The sequence below is a fragment of the Cajanus cajan genome, chromosome 11 (genome assembly GCF_000230855.2).
Source record: "Cajanus cajan strain Asha chromosome 11, NIPB_CcT2T_4, whole genome shotgun sequence".
Classification (NCBI taxonomy): Eukaryota; Viridiplantae; Streptophyta; class Magnoliopsida; order Fabales; family Fabaceae; genus Cajanus; species Cajanus cajan.
This window is the reverse complement of record NC_138527.1, coordinates 26,870,223-26,886,013: the sequence shown is the minus strand read 5'-3', so window position 1 is coordinate 26,886,013 and position 15,791 is coordinate 26,870,223. Positions and strand designations below refer to the sequence as shown.

The 15,791-nt window shown below is 32.3% G+C and overlaps 1 protein-coding gene across 1 annotated transcript; it reads left to right on the top strand.

Annotated features, from left to right (window-relative positions):
- Nucleotides 1-5,615: 5,615 nt before the first annotated feature.
- Nucleotides 5,616-12,129, top strand: LOC109800117 (uncharacterized). Its single transcript, XM_020360816.3, has 4 exons — nt 5,616-6,097; nt 7,876-8,102; nt 8,476-9,304; nt 9,762-12,129. The coding sequence occupies exons 2-4, from the start codon at nt 7,878-7,880 to the stop codon at nt 11,879-11,881; spliced, it is 3,174 nt and encodes a 1,057-aa protein (XP_020216405.1). The 5' UTR covers nt 5,616-6,097; nt 7,876-7,877; the 3' UTR covers nt 11,882-12,129.
- Nucleotides 12,130-15,791: the final 3,662 nt, after the last annotated feature.

Genomic DNA, 15,791 nt, shown 5'->3' with positions numbered 1-15,791 from the left:
TAAAATATATTTATAAAATAAGACAAATAAAATATAAGGAAAATAAGTACAGTGTAGTTTTTAATAAAAATGACGCAGGTGTAAAAAAAATTAAAATAAAAGGACACAAGTATAATTAGTATTGATTTTATAATATCAATATTATCATTCCAATCTTAATTATATCATTTGTCTAGAGAATAAATGTATGTTTTATGTTAATTATTTATGAGATTTTAGGATATATATATATTTTTATTATCTCATTTCATAACTTACAATAAACATAAAAATAATTATTTTAGATTTTGTGTCAATCTGGTATAGGTTTTAAATATTTATTGATGGTTAATTTTTGCATACAATGATTCGTCACGATCATTACATTTATGGGTCTTACAATCCAACATCCTGAATTTTTCTCTCCATTTTGCACATCTAATGGTCAACCATATCTGAGTATGCATCCTCCTTGAATTGGGGAGCATGACGCTTCAGAAATTATGTCATGTTCCCCCCTTCTTGTGATACCACAAGTCTAACTGCCTCAGTCATAATTCTATTCACCTCCATTTGAACTAGGCATGGCAACGGGGCGGGTTTTACGTTCCCCGCCCCCGCCCCCGTAAATTTAAACCGCCCCCGCCCTCGCCTCCGATACCCGCCGGGAATAAAATCTGGGTCTCCATCCCCGCCCCCAGCAGGGTTCGGGTTTCCCCGCCCCGCCCCCGCCCCCGTTCCTATTTTTTTTTTCTTCTTTTTTTCTTTTAAATAAATATGAACAATTTTAAAAAAAATAAAAGAAAAGTAAAATAATATAAATTTTTACATATAAATATTTCTAATTTTGGTTTATATATATATAAATAATTTTTTAATTATATTATTAAGCGGAGCGGGGACGGGGGCGGATATGGGGGCGTGGGCGGGGTGGGTATTAACATCCCCGCCCCCGCCCCCGCCCCCGATTTTATCAATCGGGAAAAACCCGAACCTGAACCCGATAAACACGGGTTTTTCCCATCCAAATCGGGGCGGGTTTGGGCGGGTACCCACGAGGGCGGATTAGATTGCCATGCCTAATTTGAACGAAGTATGCATCCTATTGTTGTATAACTATAGCCATCATTTCCATGGATCTAGCCATTAGATCATAATGTGGCCTACCTATTCTATATTGAGATCAATAAATCATTTTTAGTAACATTGTACAATAACTAATAAACATACTACAATTAATACGTCACAAATTAAAGACTCACAACAAAAACCTAATGAGATTACTCTCATAAAGTGCCCGATTGACTTTACCGACTCTGATACTATAAACGTGTAACGACTTACTATGGTCATTACACTTACGAATAATCAACTAGTAGCAAAAAATAACTAACATACTTAGGATTAATATAGTCATATTATTTGAATATATACATTATAGCATATATACATATATGTATATATATATATATATATATATATATATATATACACATACACATACATACACACTCAAATTGAACTAAATAATTATATATAAGTGTATGTATAATAATCCAGTAATGAAATGATAAACCCTAGATTATGAGTCAAACAACATCTATACATCTGATTATATTAGCGTAACCCAACCAAAAGTAGTAAAACAAGCCACAAGTATTGCCTCACCAAGGCCATCACCTAACTCTAGCTAACCCTATATAAAAAAAAACATGATCGTCACAGTCTATTTACCAGAAAAACATGTAACGATGAACTAGATTTCAAAAGAAACAACCATATAGCAAGTATAGAAGAAAAATACATTTATACTATCAATAACCTCAACTTGTAAGCCATACAACAAAATCACACCATGGTCTACAACATATGCTCCAACTTTGCATTGAACACCTAACAAGAGTAAGCAGTTCAATGCATATGAACATTCATATATCACCACATCAATGTCATTCCACAACATCATCAACCAAGCATATGAACAACACTAAACAACACCACATCATATGCAAACACTTTAGCTAATGCATTGTCACACATTCACTCACAGGGATCTCCTACAACACCTGAGTAGTCTAAGTGGTTGGACCCCCCAAACCATCTGATTGTTTTCATGCCTTACACGCCTGCTAGATCAACGACTAAATTGGGATGTCAATCCCTACTTCATGATTTCTTGGATGTCACCATTTAAATTAGGAAAGTATAGTACTACTATCAGGTATAATATAACTTGAGTGTGGATCTATCACAACATTTGCATGCATTAACTAAAATACTTATGAAATTAACTCGCTAATTATCCTTGCGATACCACACACCTCTTTAATAACTAGTTATGGGTTGTAGCCCTCAACTTCATACCTTACTCCAACATTAACTAAGGATCCAAAGGAGACTCAACAATCCACTCTAAGAGTTATTATTTATTCAAGGAGGATTTTTCAATAACTAGCCTCCCAGAGTGCCACACCATGGGATATTCAACTTTCGAAAGAAACCTCTCCTCTAATCCTAAGTCAATTAACATGCTTTAATACCTATAATATTCTCAACATCAACACCTCGACAATCATCATCTATATACATTATCTCAGGTCATTGGATATAGGTCTAACAACATTATTCAATTTTATAGCATACTAATGCATCTCACAAATTCAATCATAAAATCATCTATATATATTATCCCAAATCAATATACGTAGAACATGCATTACTAATCAATATAAAATATGCAATAGATTCACCTTACATATCCATACTCATCATTTAATCATGCAAACAACTCATTATTACAAGTCAACCCATGCCTAATGTTATTCAACCTATGCCCAGCAACATCGAGGCATGGAGCTCTCTACCTTGTTCACACTCGACCTCAAACCAATCTGAGATGATTCTCTTTCCTCACGTCCGGTTCCACACCTTTGGTACCCAACACCAATCAAATCCAAGACGATTCTCTCACCTCACACCTGATGTCATTCAAGCCCTGCCTGATGTGATTTCAACTTGAAACAATTTTCTCTCCTCACACCCAGTGCCATCAATCTTACGCCCGACATGAGCAAGAGAAAGGCTCCCTCGTTGAAGCCAAGTTTGATGCCTAAAAGGCGCGTTGGTAAAACTCAAGGAACCAACATGCAATGTAATTTGTCACACTTATTATACATCAACAACCCATGCTACACCAAATTTACAACATGCAACAACCAACTTGGGAGAATTACCAAAATCATTTTCAACATGCTTCAAACATTCCAAACTCAACTCTTCCATAATACAATCCACAAATCAACTAATGCATCCACATTTGATGATAATCAAACAACATATAGCTCATACAACTCATCAAGAACAAATTTCTAACTTCTCTTACCTTTGAAAATCTCCAAACTGAGAAGAAAAAGAAAAAGAAGGAAGAAACAAACTCCAAGCTACTACCAAAGCTCTACACTGACTCTAATTCTTAGCTTTAGGGCTTTGAATCACCAACACAACAAAGATCATTAGGAGAAAGATTCGAAGATCCATTATGGAAATTAGAAGAAAGAAAAGTCAACTCTTGTTCCTAGAGCATCTCACTCTACTCTCTCTAAGGTTCCTGAGAAAATAAATTTATGAGGTTCAATTTTCAATAGAAATCTTATATACTTTTTTCCCCTTAAGGCCGACTAGATATTTACCCAGATAAATCCTTAGAATAACCTAACTTCACGAGAATTCCTTAACTCTCAAAACTTCTCAATATAAAACACCTAAAACCATAGTTTTAAAAACCGGACCGGTCATCGAACCGGTTAAGGTATTGGGTCAGTGGGTCAAAGGTTGAACCGGTGGGTCACTGGTTGAACCGCATGACTCGATTTTTATTTATTTTTATTAAAAAATATTCATATTAAATATATTTATACTTATAAATTTTAATAAATTCATATCTTATTTTAAATTTAAATTCTTTTATCTTATTTAAAATTATTTTTATTTTTATTTTGTAAAAAAATATATAAAAAAATTACATGTTAAACGGTATATTAATACAAATTAAAAATATAAATAATATGTACATATATAATATGCTTGCAATTAATATCACAAAATAATATATGTAATATTTACATAGATATTGAATTATTAAATATATAATTTAAAATTAATAATATATTATAAAAGTTATTTAAGTTGTATATATTGCAAACAAATATATTAGAACAAGTAGTCATTGTTATATTTAATAAGACTCCTTGCTTTTTCATTAAGAGATTCAATTTTCATTATTATTTTTGTGATTTATGGTCCCTTAAAAAAATTTAAAAAAAAAAAAAAAAAAAAAGTGGTTGAACCGGTTTGACCCACCGGTTCACCGGTTGAACCGGAAAATTGACCGGTTCAATCCGGTTTGAAACGGGTCGACTGCATAACCAATCCAACTTCAGATTCGGACCGGCTGGACCACCGGTGGGTCCGGGTTTTAAAACACTGCCTAAAACACCACCAACTCGCAATTATTAAAAGAAAATAATAATTTAACAAAAATGTAAAGTTTTACATCGTATAAAAAAAATAAAATATTGATTGACTATTTTTAATAAGATTTTTCTTTTTAACTATATTTTTTTTGTTCAAACTTAATAATTTATTTAAGAAAAATAAAAAGAATTTTATTAACCTTTGTGAATATTTATAAAAAAATAAATATAATAATTTTTTTTTGCTAAAATGGGGTATTCCTTAATTGAATGTAAATAACTAAATCTTCAAAGTACTCCCTCTTGTTCATAATTTTTTTGATGTTTTAAGCTTTCTGTTTTGTTTAATTTTTTTTTAATGTTTTTATAAATTTTAAGTAATAATATTTTTTTCTTTATCACAAACACCTTTTGTGTGATAGTAATATTAATTAACTTTCTCTATATATACACCTATTTAATAATTGTTAGTTTTATCTCATAATTACCATTGTTAAAGATATTAAATAGAGTTATTTTGAACTTACCATACTATAATTACATATTTTTTTAAAGAATGTAAAATTTTTAAACATAAAAAATTATAGACTAAATGGAGTACTGAAATTCTTTTAAAAATGATTTTTTTTTTTCAAAAAAATGTATTTTCATGTACAGAGGCGTGATAAATGTAAAAAAAAGAAAAAAATATACCATCGTTTAATCACCAAATGTTATACGTGATAAAATTTTTATTTTTATAATAATTATTTATACAGTAGGCCAAAAATAAGTTTTGATTATTTTAATAGTGTGAAAAGTTTTAAATTAGTGTAAATTTTTTATATTAATAGTTCAGTCCCATTAAATTATTAAGAACTAGGATGATATTAAATTTTGACTGAAAAGACAATAATTTAAAACTATTACGTATATACATAGACATATATGTTAAATGAATAAAAAAGAATATGCATATATGCTAGAAATAACAATATGGGAACTTATTATGAGATTTTCAGTTTCCTTTTATTTGATAATCGATAATTTGATATGCTCCGCGAAAGGCAAGGAAGGTGGAGAGAATCTAGAAATGCCCATTTGTTTGTGATATAAATAAATGTATTCTGAAAATCACACTGAATTAAAAAATGATTTTTATATAAATGGTAAAGGAAGAGGAAGAGAGAGAAAGAGGTAGAGAGGAGTGATGAAAAAGCAGAGAATAAAAAGAGACCGGATGTTGACAAATTTCATGTCACTGTTCTTAGAAGGTCGTTTGTTTGTGTGAAGATTTCTTATCTGGGATCTCTCTCTCTCTTTAAAAATGTTTCTCTCTCTAAAAAAAAAGGTCCATTCTTTCATCTCCTTGTGTGTGTGTTTTTGAGAGAGAGAGAGGAGTGGCTGGCCCAGCAGATCGAAATCTCTTCCTTTTTCTTCAACCTGATGACGATCTATGCTCCTTCAATGGTGTTGCAACAACACCCTCTTTGCTATTTTGTCTTATAATTATTATTGGTTTCAGTTCTAGTTACCCTTTTGGGCTTCAAATAGTGGGGGTCTAAAAAGACTCTAAATTTTTTCTCTCTCTGATTGACTTGGTGCCTTGAATGGTGGAATCTCTGTGGGATTCTTGAGAGGAGGTGTTTAGAGGATGTGGGTCTGAGGTAAATTTGCTTATTTACTCTCTCTGGATATTTTATTAATTTATGTAATTATGTGTGTATATTTTGTTTTTATTTGGTAATTTTGGTTTTGGTGTTTTCTATCAGGTTCTTTTTTGAGTGTGATGTGAATTGAAAATTGGAAATTCCTTGGTTTCTGTTGTTTGTGAGGGATTTTTCCAATGAACTCCTGAGTATAACTGTTTTCATTTTTATTTATTGATGTTATTTTTTAATTTTGCCTTGAATTTTGGCGATGGAGTGTTCTGATGTTTAATTTTAGTCTTTCAAATGCTTCTTCGGGTTGAAAGCATGCACTGCTGTGTTGGTTTAGATATTTGTTGGATTGGATCTGTTTAATTGAATTTCGTCATTCACTCGTTCCTCTTGTTTGGTCCTTCTATCTTTCTGTCTCTGAAGTCTGGATTGAAGTGAGGGAACAGTATTCCCTAAAATTGTGGGTGAATTTATGACGTGCCTTGTTTGTATCTGCTCTGGAGATTTTTCATTAGCCCTTTGGAAGGGTTTTGGAAATTCCTCATGACTGAGATTAATTGGTGAAGTTTGAATGGGTTTTGAATGCATCGATAACACTCAAATTATAGAAAGACGTCTACTATGCCAAGATTTATTGGAATCACTAGTGCTTATGCTGCTTTTATGCATTTTTTAGCTTTTGTTTTCTTTGGTAGGGTAATTAATTAATTTGTAAACCTTGTTCACACTTCTACCAAATGTGGTTTTGGCGGATTTGGTTATTGCTGCCACCAAATGATATGTTACTGGCATGGAAATGGTTTTGTTCATCTGTCCAGGTTAACCCATGGTTTTCTTGGTCAAAGTTATTAACAACAAATTATTTGAATATGCCAATAGCATTTGGCCGATTTTCGAAGTTATCAAGCATTTTCCGGATTTTAGTAAATAAAGCCAATTTATATGATGTGGTTGGTGCGTTATGTTTGACTAAAATGTTTACAATCGCATCTTTTGCGAGTTGTGGGAGATGGCATTTACTAGGTATACATTGGTCAATGCCATAACCGTCCTAACTTTGTCGATTTGTCGTAGCAATAATAATGATTCCAATTATAAATCCTTTAAAGCACTAGTTTAATGGTCATGAATTTTTGCATTCAGCGCCATAAAATCCTTTGTTGGAGAGTGTTTCTTGCATTTCTGTCCTCTGCAACCCCAAGTATTGGTAAATTCATGAATTCTTAACTGGTTATGGTAGTGTGAACTAGTGTTGTTATGTCCTACAACAATTTAGAATCTGTCATATATATGTTATGTAGCTAAGATGGAAATTCTTGTTTCTAATTAAATCCTTTCTTAAATGCATGTAATTTCTAATGTTATGTCCCACATACACATTTTCTTTTACAATAGAAGTTGATGCATAGAGTTAAAAGTAGTAGGCACTGGTTCATATTATATTCCACAGAACATAGTGCATGTAGGTTCTTTATCATCATGCTTTTAGAGGTTTTTAGCATCAGTAACTAAAATCTTTACATTGCTTGAAATAAAAAGAAAACGTTCACAATTTCAACATTTTTACACTCTGAAATGCATAAGATCTAATCTGTCCATGCTATGTTTATCTTCTGTAATTTTGTGCTGTCATGCCATGTTATGTAATTAAGTCTGGATATGTGTTATCCAGTTATTTGGCTGCTTTTGGTTGATTGGGTTTGTGGTAGTTAATGCACTGTAACATCTTAAATGTTAATTTGTGCTGGAATTCTTATTTGCATGTAACTGTGATCAATTATCAGGAATGGGAACCAAAGTCCAGAATCTTCCAGGATATTACTCAATGAGAGATCTTAATGAGGAATCCAGCAGTTGTGGCTGGCCCCTATTTTATGGGGATAAATCACTCACAAATGGGCAGTACTATAATAATTATCTACCAAGTTCTACAACTGATGCATGTTCTGCATATGATAAGGATATTGTGAAGCGGATGATGCTTCAGCATGAGGCCATATTTAAGGATCAGGTAGGAACCTTCCAGATTCCAAATTTATCCTTATCCCTGTTCCTGTAGCATGAATATTTTGTATGGTACTATGTTTTTGATTGAGTCTTGTTTGTCCATTTTTTTGTTGTTGTAAATGTTGTTTCTTTGTGCATCTTAATTCTAGATATCCTTGTCTTAAAATGTGTTATTTTTCAATTGCTTTGGTGGCAGGTGAAATTTTAGTAAGTAGTAACTATCTTCATTATTATTTGCTTGATTAAGTTAACTCAGCTTTAGATGTGCAGTTTTCTTTTAATATGGTTCAAGTGATAGTTTTGTTAGGTTTAATTTCTTTTTGTACACCATGATTGGTGAACCTATTGATATATTTAAACTATGTATTTTCAAACAGGTCTGTGAACTTCACCGTCTGTACAGAATACAAAGGGATTTGATGAACGAGTTTAAAAGGAAAGATTTACACAGGAACCAGATACAGGTTGAGGCATCATTTTCCACAGATCCCTTGACATCTCAAGTAACAGCTGAAGACAGACAAAAATGGCATATTTCTGGCTTTCCTGTGGGAAATTCTACTTGTGCTAAAACATCTGTGTCCGGAGTTGAGGGCATTCATTCTCCATTGGGTTCTATGAAAGGGGTCAGCAAACAAACTAGTCCATTTCCATCCCCAAATGGGTGTAGTAGTTCAAAAGATGTTGAGGTGCTCGAGTCCCGGCCCTCAAAGGTGAGGAGGAAAATGTTTGACCTTCAGCTCCCTGCTGATGAGTACATTGATCCTGAGGAAAGTGAAAAGCTCAGTGATGAAAAGATAAGTGATCGATCATTCTTTCTTCCTGATGGAAACTGTAAAACTGGAAAGGAGGGTGATGTGAAACTTTTTTGCGGCAATGGTGGGAAGGCTGGCAGCCAGGAGGACACTTCAAGATCTGAGCAATCTTTTAGGAGAATAAATGGTTTGGCTGACTTAAATGAACCTGTTCAGGTGGAAGAAACATACAATTCTCCTTATGTTCAACTTTCTAGCCATAATCACTGTCAAGGGGCAACGGAATGCTCTGATCTCTCTGCCACTGCCAAACCAAATTCACAGATTTTTGGTTTGTCTAGGGAACAATTGCTCAACTCACATCATGTAACAGACAGTTGGACTCGAAATAATGGATATTTGGAGAACAATGGGAGTGGAAAAGGGTGGTATCCATCAGTGGTCGAGGCAGGTTAGACTTATTTGGTTGCTTGACTTTTTTCTTCTGACTTCATCCTCTTCCCTCCACTCCAAACAAAATCTTTAATCTAAGTGCTTTGATATATTGAATTTTGCAACTGATTGTCTAATAACTGAAGAAAATGGTAACAAGATTATTATTTAAGAAAAAGCTGATATTTATTAAGGTTTGCCTGTCTTATAACTTTTATATAATAAGCTTATGGCAGGAACTACTAAAGAGCTTGGCTTTTGTTAATGCTTGTTACTTGTTAGAGTTAATGAACTACCACAACTCTGTTACCTTCTTGTTTCGTGTTAATAAACTATTTATTTTATTATTTGTGTATCTTTTACTTCTTTAATCTTTTGGAGTTCACTTATTTTTCCTATTATCAGTCAACAATCAAGTATTGATATTGACTTGGACTAAAATTGTTAAAGGAGAATCGTGTTGCTAATGTTGACAGGGCAAGCTAAAAGCAACAGTGTTTCACAAGTCCTCAAACTGGAGAAATCACCTTTATCTTCCCAAACAATACAAGATGCACTTAGCAAAGTTCGTGAACCTGCATCCGATTATCTAAATGGTCGAAACAAGGCCGACACATGGAGGGAAAAGACAGTTAGTGATTTACATATCAGTGAAAGGAATCATGATTACTCCATCAATAAGCATCCCGAGTCTGTGTTACCCTTACATAGACCTGGTCTTTTTGCTGCTGCTCCTTCCTCTGATTTATCCAAGTCTTGGTCTCATTCGGCTTCTTCTTGGGAAATGGCAACTAGCAGCCTAAGCCAGAAGTTGATGTCAATTCAGACATCTCCATGTCTAAATGCATCTGGTGCTTTGAGTAGGAGTTCTCACTCACATCAAAGTAATGGGATATTGGAAGATAGTTGGCCTCTAAATATCAATTCCAAGCCTAACCCAGGTTATCGATGTGATGTCACTATACAGAACGGGTTTTACCCTGGGTCTTCATCTGGGTCCAAGGAACCATCAATGAACATCTCTTCTATTAGCTATGACCATCTCAATCATAATAATGATTGTAAGATAATTCCTGACCATTTCATCAACAATGGTTCATCAAAATCCTGCAAGGGTTCAAATTCAAATTGCAATGACATGAAGTCTGGAAAAGATATTGACTTGAATGCGCTGCTTCCAAATGGTTCAGGTTTTGGGACAATGAATGGAGAACAAAAGAACGAGGAGTGTCACGCAGTGTTGCCTTGGCTTAGAGGGAAGACAACTTGTAAGAATGAAGCACCAAATACTGCTGGAGGGGAGTCAAGTTTATTCAATGCTGCCTCATTGTCCAACAAAGATGAAGCCGGAAAGGGACCAAGTGGAAAATTAATGCACAATGAGAGCTCTAGTAATAAGAAAATTCTTGGTGTTCCCATATTTGATATGCCTCATATTTCTCCTAAAAAGGAGTTGTCTTCAATCACTTCTTCAGTGTCAAATCCTAATCCATCTGACGTAGAAGCAGTGGGAAATAAGAAAATTCGGATACTTGATATTAACTTGCCTTGTGATGCTGCTGCTGTTGAGTTGGACAAAGATGCATTCACTGAAACTGCTGTTAGTAAGACGAGATCTCCTACGACAGAAGCAGACTCTAGAAATCAAATTGATCTAAACTTGAGCATGAGTGAGGATGAAGGATCCTTCACAACTATTCCAAGTGACAATGCAAAAAAGAAGACAGAAATTGATTTGGAAGCTCCTGCTGTTCCCGAGATAGAGGAGGAAGCTGTTCCAGAAGAAAGGCAGCTTGAAACTTCTCTAGCATCACCACAAGTCCCACAGGACACAGTTGAACATCCAAAGGATGATGAACTTATGACAAATGCAGCACAGGCCATTGTTGTCCTGTCATCTCTTCCTTGTGATCTAGTAGATGGTGTGATCGGCAATAGTCCATCAGAAAATCCAAAGATGGACATGCTAAGTTGGTTGGCCGACGTAGTTTCCTCTTGCAAAGATAATCTAGAGGGCAAGTGTGATGTTTCAAGGGAAAAAGATGACGTGAGTAACGAGGAGCGTTCCTCCGAAGGAATGGATTACTTTGAGGCAATGATATTACAAATGCCGGAGACCAAGGAAGAAGACTACATGCCGAAGCCTCTTGTTCCGGAAAACTTCAAAGCAGAAGAAACAACTACATTGTTACCAACTCGAACAAGAAAAGGGCCAGCAAGGAGAGGGAGGCAGAGAAGGGACTTCCAAAGGGACATCCTTCCAGGCCTTGCATCTTTATCAAGGCATGAAGTAACAGAAGATCTTCAGACATTTGGAGGGCTTATGAGAGCAACAGGTTATTCATGGCAATCAGGATTAACTAGGAGAAGCTCGTCTAGGAATGGCGGTGGCAGGGGAAGGCGACGGGTGCAGGTTACTCCCTCTCCCCCGACACCAGTGGCAACCAATGAACCTAGCGCCCCGCTGATGCAGCAGCTTAATAACATTGAAGTTGGATTGGAGGATAGAAGCTTGACTGGTTGGGGCAAGACAACCAGAAGGCCCCGTCGACAGAGGTGCCCCGCCGGCAACCCTCCATTGATCCAGTTAACCTAATTGCCATAAGAGGCTTAAAATTTTTAGATGATAATTTATAGAGGTAAGCAGACCAGTTTCCATATCAATGGATGTTCTCAGGCATGGGGATTTCTCTTGTAAATTTCTTCAACCCGTATTCGGGTATATGCTTGATTGTCAGTCTTTGGGGTGGTACCAACTTGTATTATTCTTAAATAATGTTGCATGATTTCTTCTCATTATCTCTTTATAGAACTCGAGATATATACCAGTGTTCCTTCAATTCACTACTCTTTCACTTTCTAGCCTTTTTATTTTGATTTTATGGTTACACCGAGTCACTGAGTTCTATGTTGCAACTTGCATGAGTTGGTCCTTCATCTAATCAGGCTTTTACCTGCATATATATTTTTTGGTAAATTTACATTATAGTATTAGATTTGTTCCTTTGTTATGTATATATATTGTCATGTTGTCCTAAGTTACAGCTCATTTATAGTGTAATTTAAGACTTTCTACAAACTATTTTGAATTATCAAGGAAATACATGATGTTAATTAAATATGTATAATTTTATGGAGAAACTTGGGTATCATAGGTACAGATAGTGTCATTCCTCAGTAAGTGGTAGAATTTAGTCTCAGTTATATGTATAAGTATGTTAATACAGACTTGAGTAATATATATTAATACATATTATCGAGATAAAGTTCTAATTGTAATGAACTTAAATTTTGTCAATTTTTTTCCATTATATTGCAATCCCTATTATTCTATGATCCTTGAGGTGTTAGTCATTGGTAGGTGGAGGTTAAAAATGATGAAACTTGTCTGTCACCAATGTTGGAATCTGAGGCTTATCACAGCTTGAGGTACCCACATGAGTAAATTATTGGCCTATGCGGCAGTGCAATGTACCTCTCCCTCTGAGTTAATCTGAGAAGAATGCTCCCTGCAGTGTGATACATGAATTGATTGTTAACTTTGTTTCACTTTGGTTGTTGAATAAGTACTATAATACTAATAATTTAGGCAAAAACTGCTCTGTATGCGAGAGAGAATAATTTTTACTAATAAATTCACATTTCAACTTAAGATGATTGTTTATTATTGGAGCTTGTATTTGTCCTTTAACATTTGTAAACAGTTAGATGGTACTATCCAGAGGCTATTCTGTCATTAAATTAATTTATTAGACACTTTGTCTTCAAATTAAACCCCAGTAAATTTATTCACCTTCCCCTAGATAATGTTTGACAATGTGTCATTAATGTTGTATTTGGATATTTGTAACACTGATTTCAATTCATACTCTTACATGTTTTTTCATTCAAAGGACTTTGAATGCGTGCTAATATAATAATAAATCAAACATACACTAAATAAATAAGAATTATTTAAAAGATAAATTAATAATTAGAAGAATTTATTAATTACTAAAAAAAAATTAGATTAGTATATTTTCTTTTTCAAAACCTCTCGATACTAATTGACAAGTAGCTTATATAAACTTAAAAGAAATATGGAAGATTGTAAATTGATAACATTAGGTAAGCAATAACCTAAAACAAAGTTTGACAAATTATTGGAAGATAAAGTATGTGTTTTTGTCCATAAACATGATTCACGAGATATTTCAAAGTTGATAATTGAGGATTAATTTACATAGAATTAAAAAAATATAATAATTATTAATTTTTTTCTATTTAGATTTGTCTCTTTCTTTGAAGTGAATATCTTAATATAAAAAATATATATATATTTTAGTGATTTCTACATCTAAAAAATGATAAGTTTCTAATTGTTAGAGTATGTTTTGTTAAATTTTTCATAAACACTTATAGGAGAAAAAAATGAAAGAAAAATAAAATATTTATTTTTATAAATTAAATTAATTTATCTATAAGTTAATTTATGAAAAAAAATATATTAACTTCTACAAAAAAATATATCATAACTTATATATAAGTTAATTTTAGTTTATAAAAAAGTAAAATTTATTTATTTATTTTTCTTTTCGTATAATTACTTTTGAAAAGTTTATCCAAATATTATATCTAAAAATATCCTTAATGTGTGCATACACACAAAAGTTACACAATATGAACATATAAAATAAAAAAATCTAAGTTGTGCAACTAATTTTCTCTGTACAGCAATGTGCAGAGAGGATAAAACAAGACAATTGAATTGAGGCTTTTGAAGTGTTAAGGCAGAAAAACTAAAACAAAAGCATGCTTGTGTACCTGTGGCAGTATTATAAGAAAAGTCATTTGGATGACTGAAAATGGCCATCTTTTGTTCTTTTACTTTTCTCTCTTTAATTCAAATAAATAGAAAGAAAAATAAAATAAAGGAAACGTTGTGTGGTTTTCATTGGTTCACATGATGGAGACAAAGAAGAGTAAAGAAGACAAGATGCCAAACAGAATTGTTCACAGGAAGTGCATAGTGTTTGTATAATGTGTCTATTATCATTTATGTTTAATTATTTATATGTGTTTTTTAATTTATTAGTTTGATTGGTAGAGGAAAACAAAAGGAATATTTTAGATTAAAAAAAGTTAGATGAGAATAGTAATAGACACATGAAAGTGACAAGAGACACTCTATTGAATACAAAAATAAGCAAAACAATTGTATTATTATATTTTACTCCAATTATTGATTTAAATTGTGTCGTCACCACAATTTTGCTATATTTTCTTTTGACAGGTGTTAATTAACAAATGACTCAATTATTGTAAAAAATATTACTTAGTATTAAGAAAAAATATTATAAATAACAAAAAATAAAATTTAATTATACCTTTTTATTTAAATAGTTATTTTTCATATATATATATATATATATATATATATATATATATGAGTGTGCAATTTTTTTTTTATATTGAAAAGAGATATGTTCCAAGGAGAAAAAAGACCACACTGACTTGTTATCAGGTTTAAGATTTTTTTTTTTTTGACATTTTAAATTTTCTGTGCATACATTTCTACATTTTTTTTCCTTTGTACTTTTATCTTTTAAGATAAAGAGAATTCTCTCTCAGAAGAACAATGTAAAGGGAAGATACAGAAATATATGTACTAATAATTTTTTGTTTAAAATTATGTTGTCACATCTTTTTTAGTATTAAATTAAGGTGAATTACTTTTGGTGTCTGAATCAATTTATTTTACATTAGAAAATCTTTAGATTCCTTTAGTTCTAAGAAATGATTAATTTTAAAAAGTAAATTCTGAGATTTAGTATGTTTATGATAAAATTCACACAGGAATAAGCTTATTATGACTTGAGGTTTGCACAATTAAATTAATAAATTGGTAAATAAACTAAATATTTGTTAGAAAATATATGTTAATTTGTTTTGACAGTAACATGGTACATTTATTTATGGCCATAATTTTTTTTTAATTTTTTTTTTATTAATAAGAGTTTATAAATCTATTCACTTGTTGATTTAGGATAAGAGACTTATAAATAAATTTTTTATACTCCTATGCGATTTCTGAACTAGTTAAGCTTGTTTTACATCACTTTACTGTTTCAACTCCTTGTTGAAGTTCTAAAATTAAAGACATTGTTTTTTCCTTCAATAATTAACTTTAACAATAAATCAAAAGTATTATTATATTCTCTTACTAATTCTTTTACTATCTTATAAAGAAATTATTAAATAAAAAAATGTATTTCATGTTTGAAAACACAAAATACATCTTATACTTATCATATAAAAGAAGAAGGAATTTAAAAAAAAAATTATAGATAAATTTGAAATTATTCATTAATTAATGCTTTTCAAACTACTTATCTTCCTATTAAAAGAAAACAAATTTTTATACTTTAGTTAAGAAATGTCATCCATGTTTTAGAGTTTAGAGTTTACTACCGTTTATACCAATCAAAGTTATGATACTTATTCTGTATGTTCACATATTAAATTGT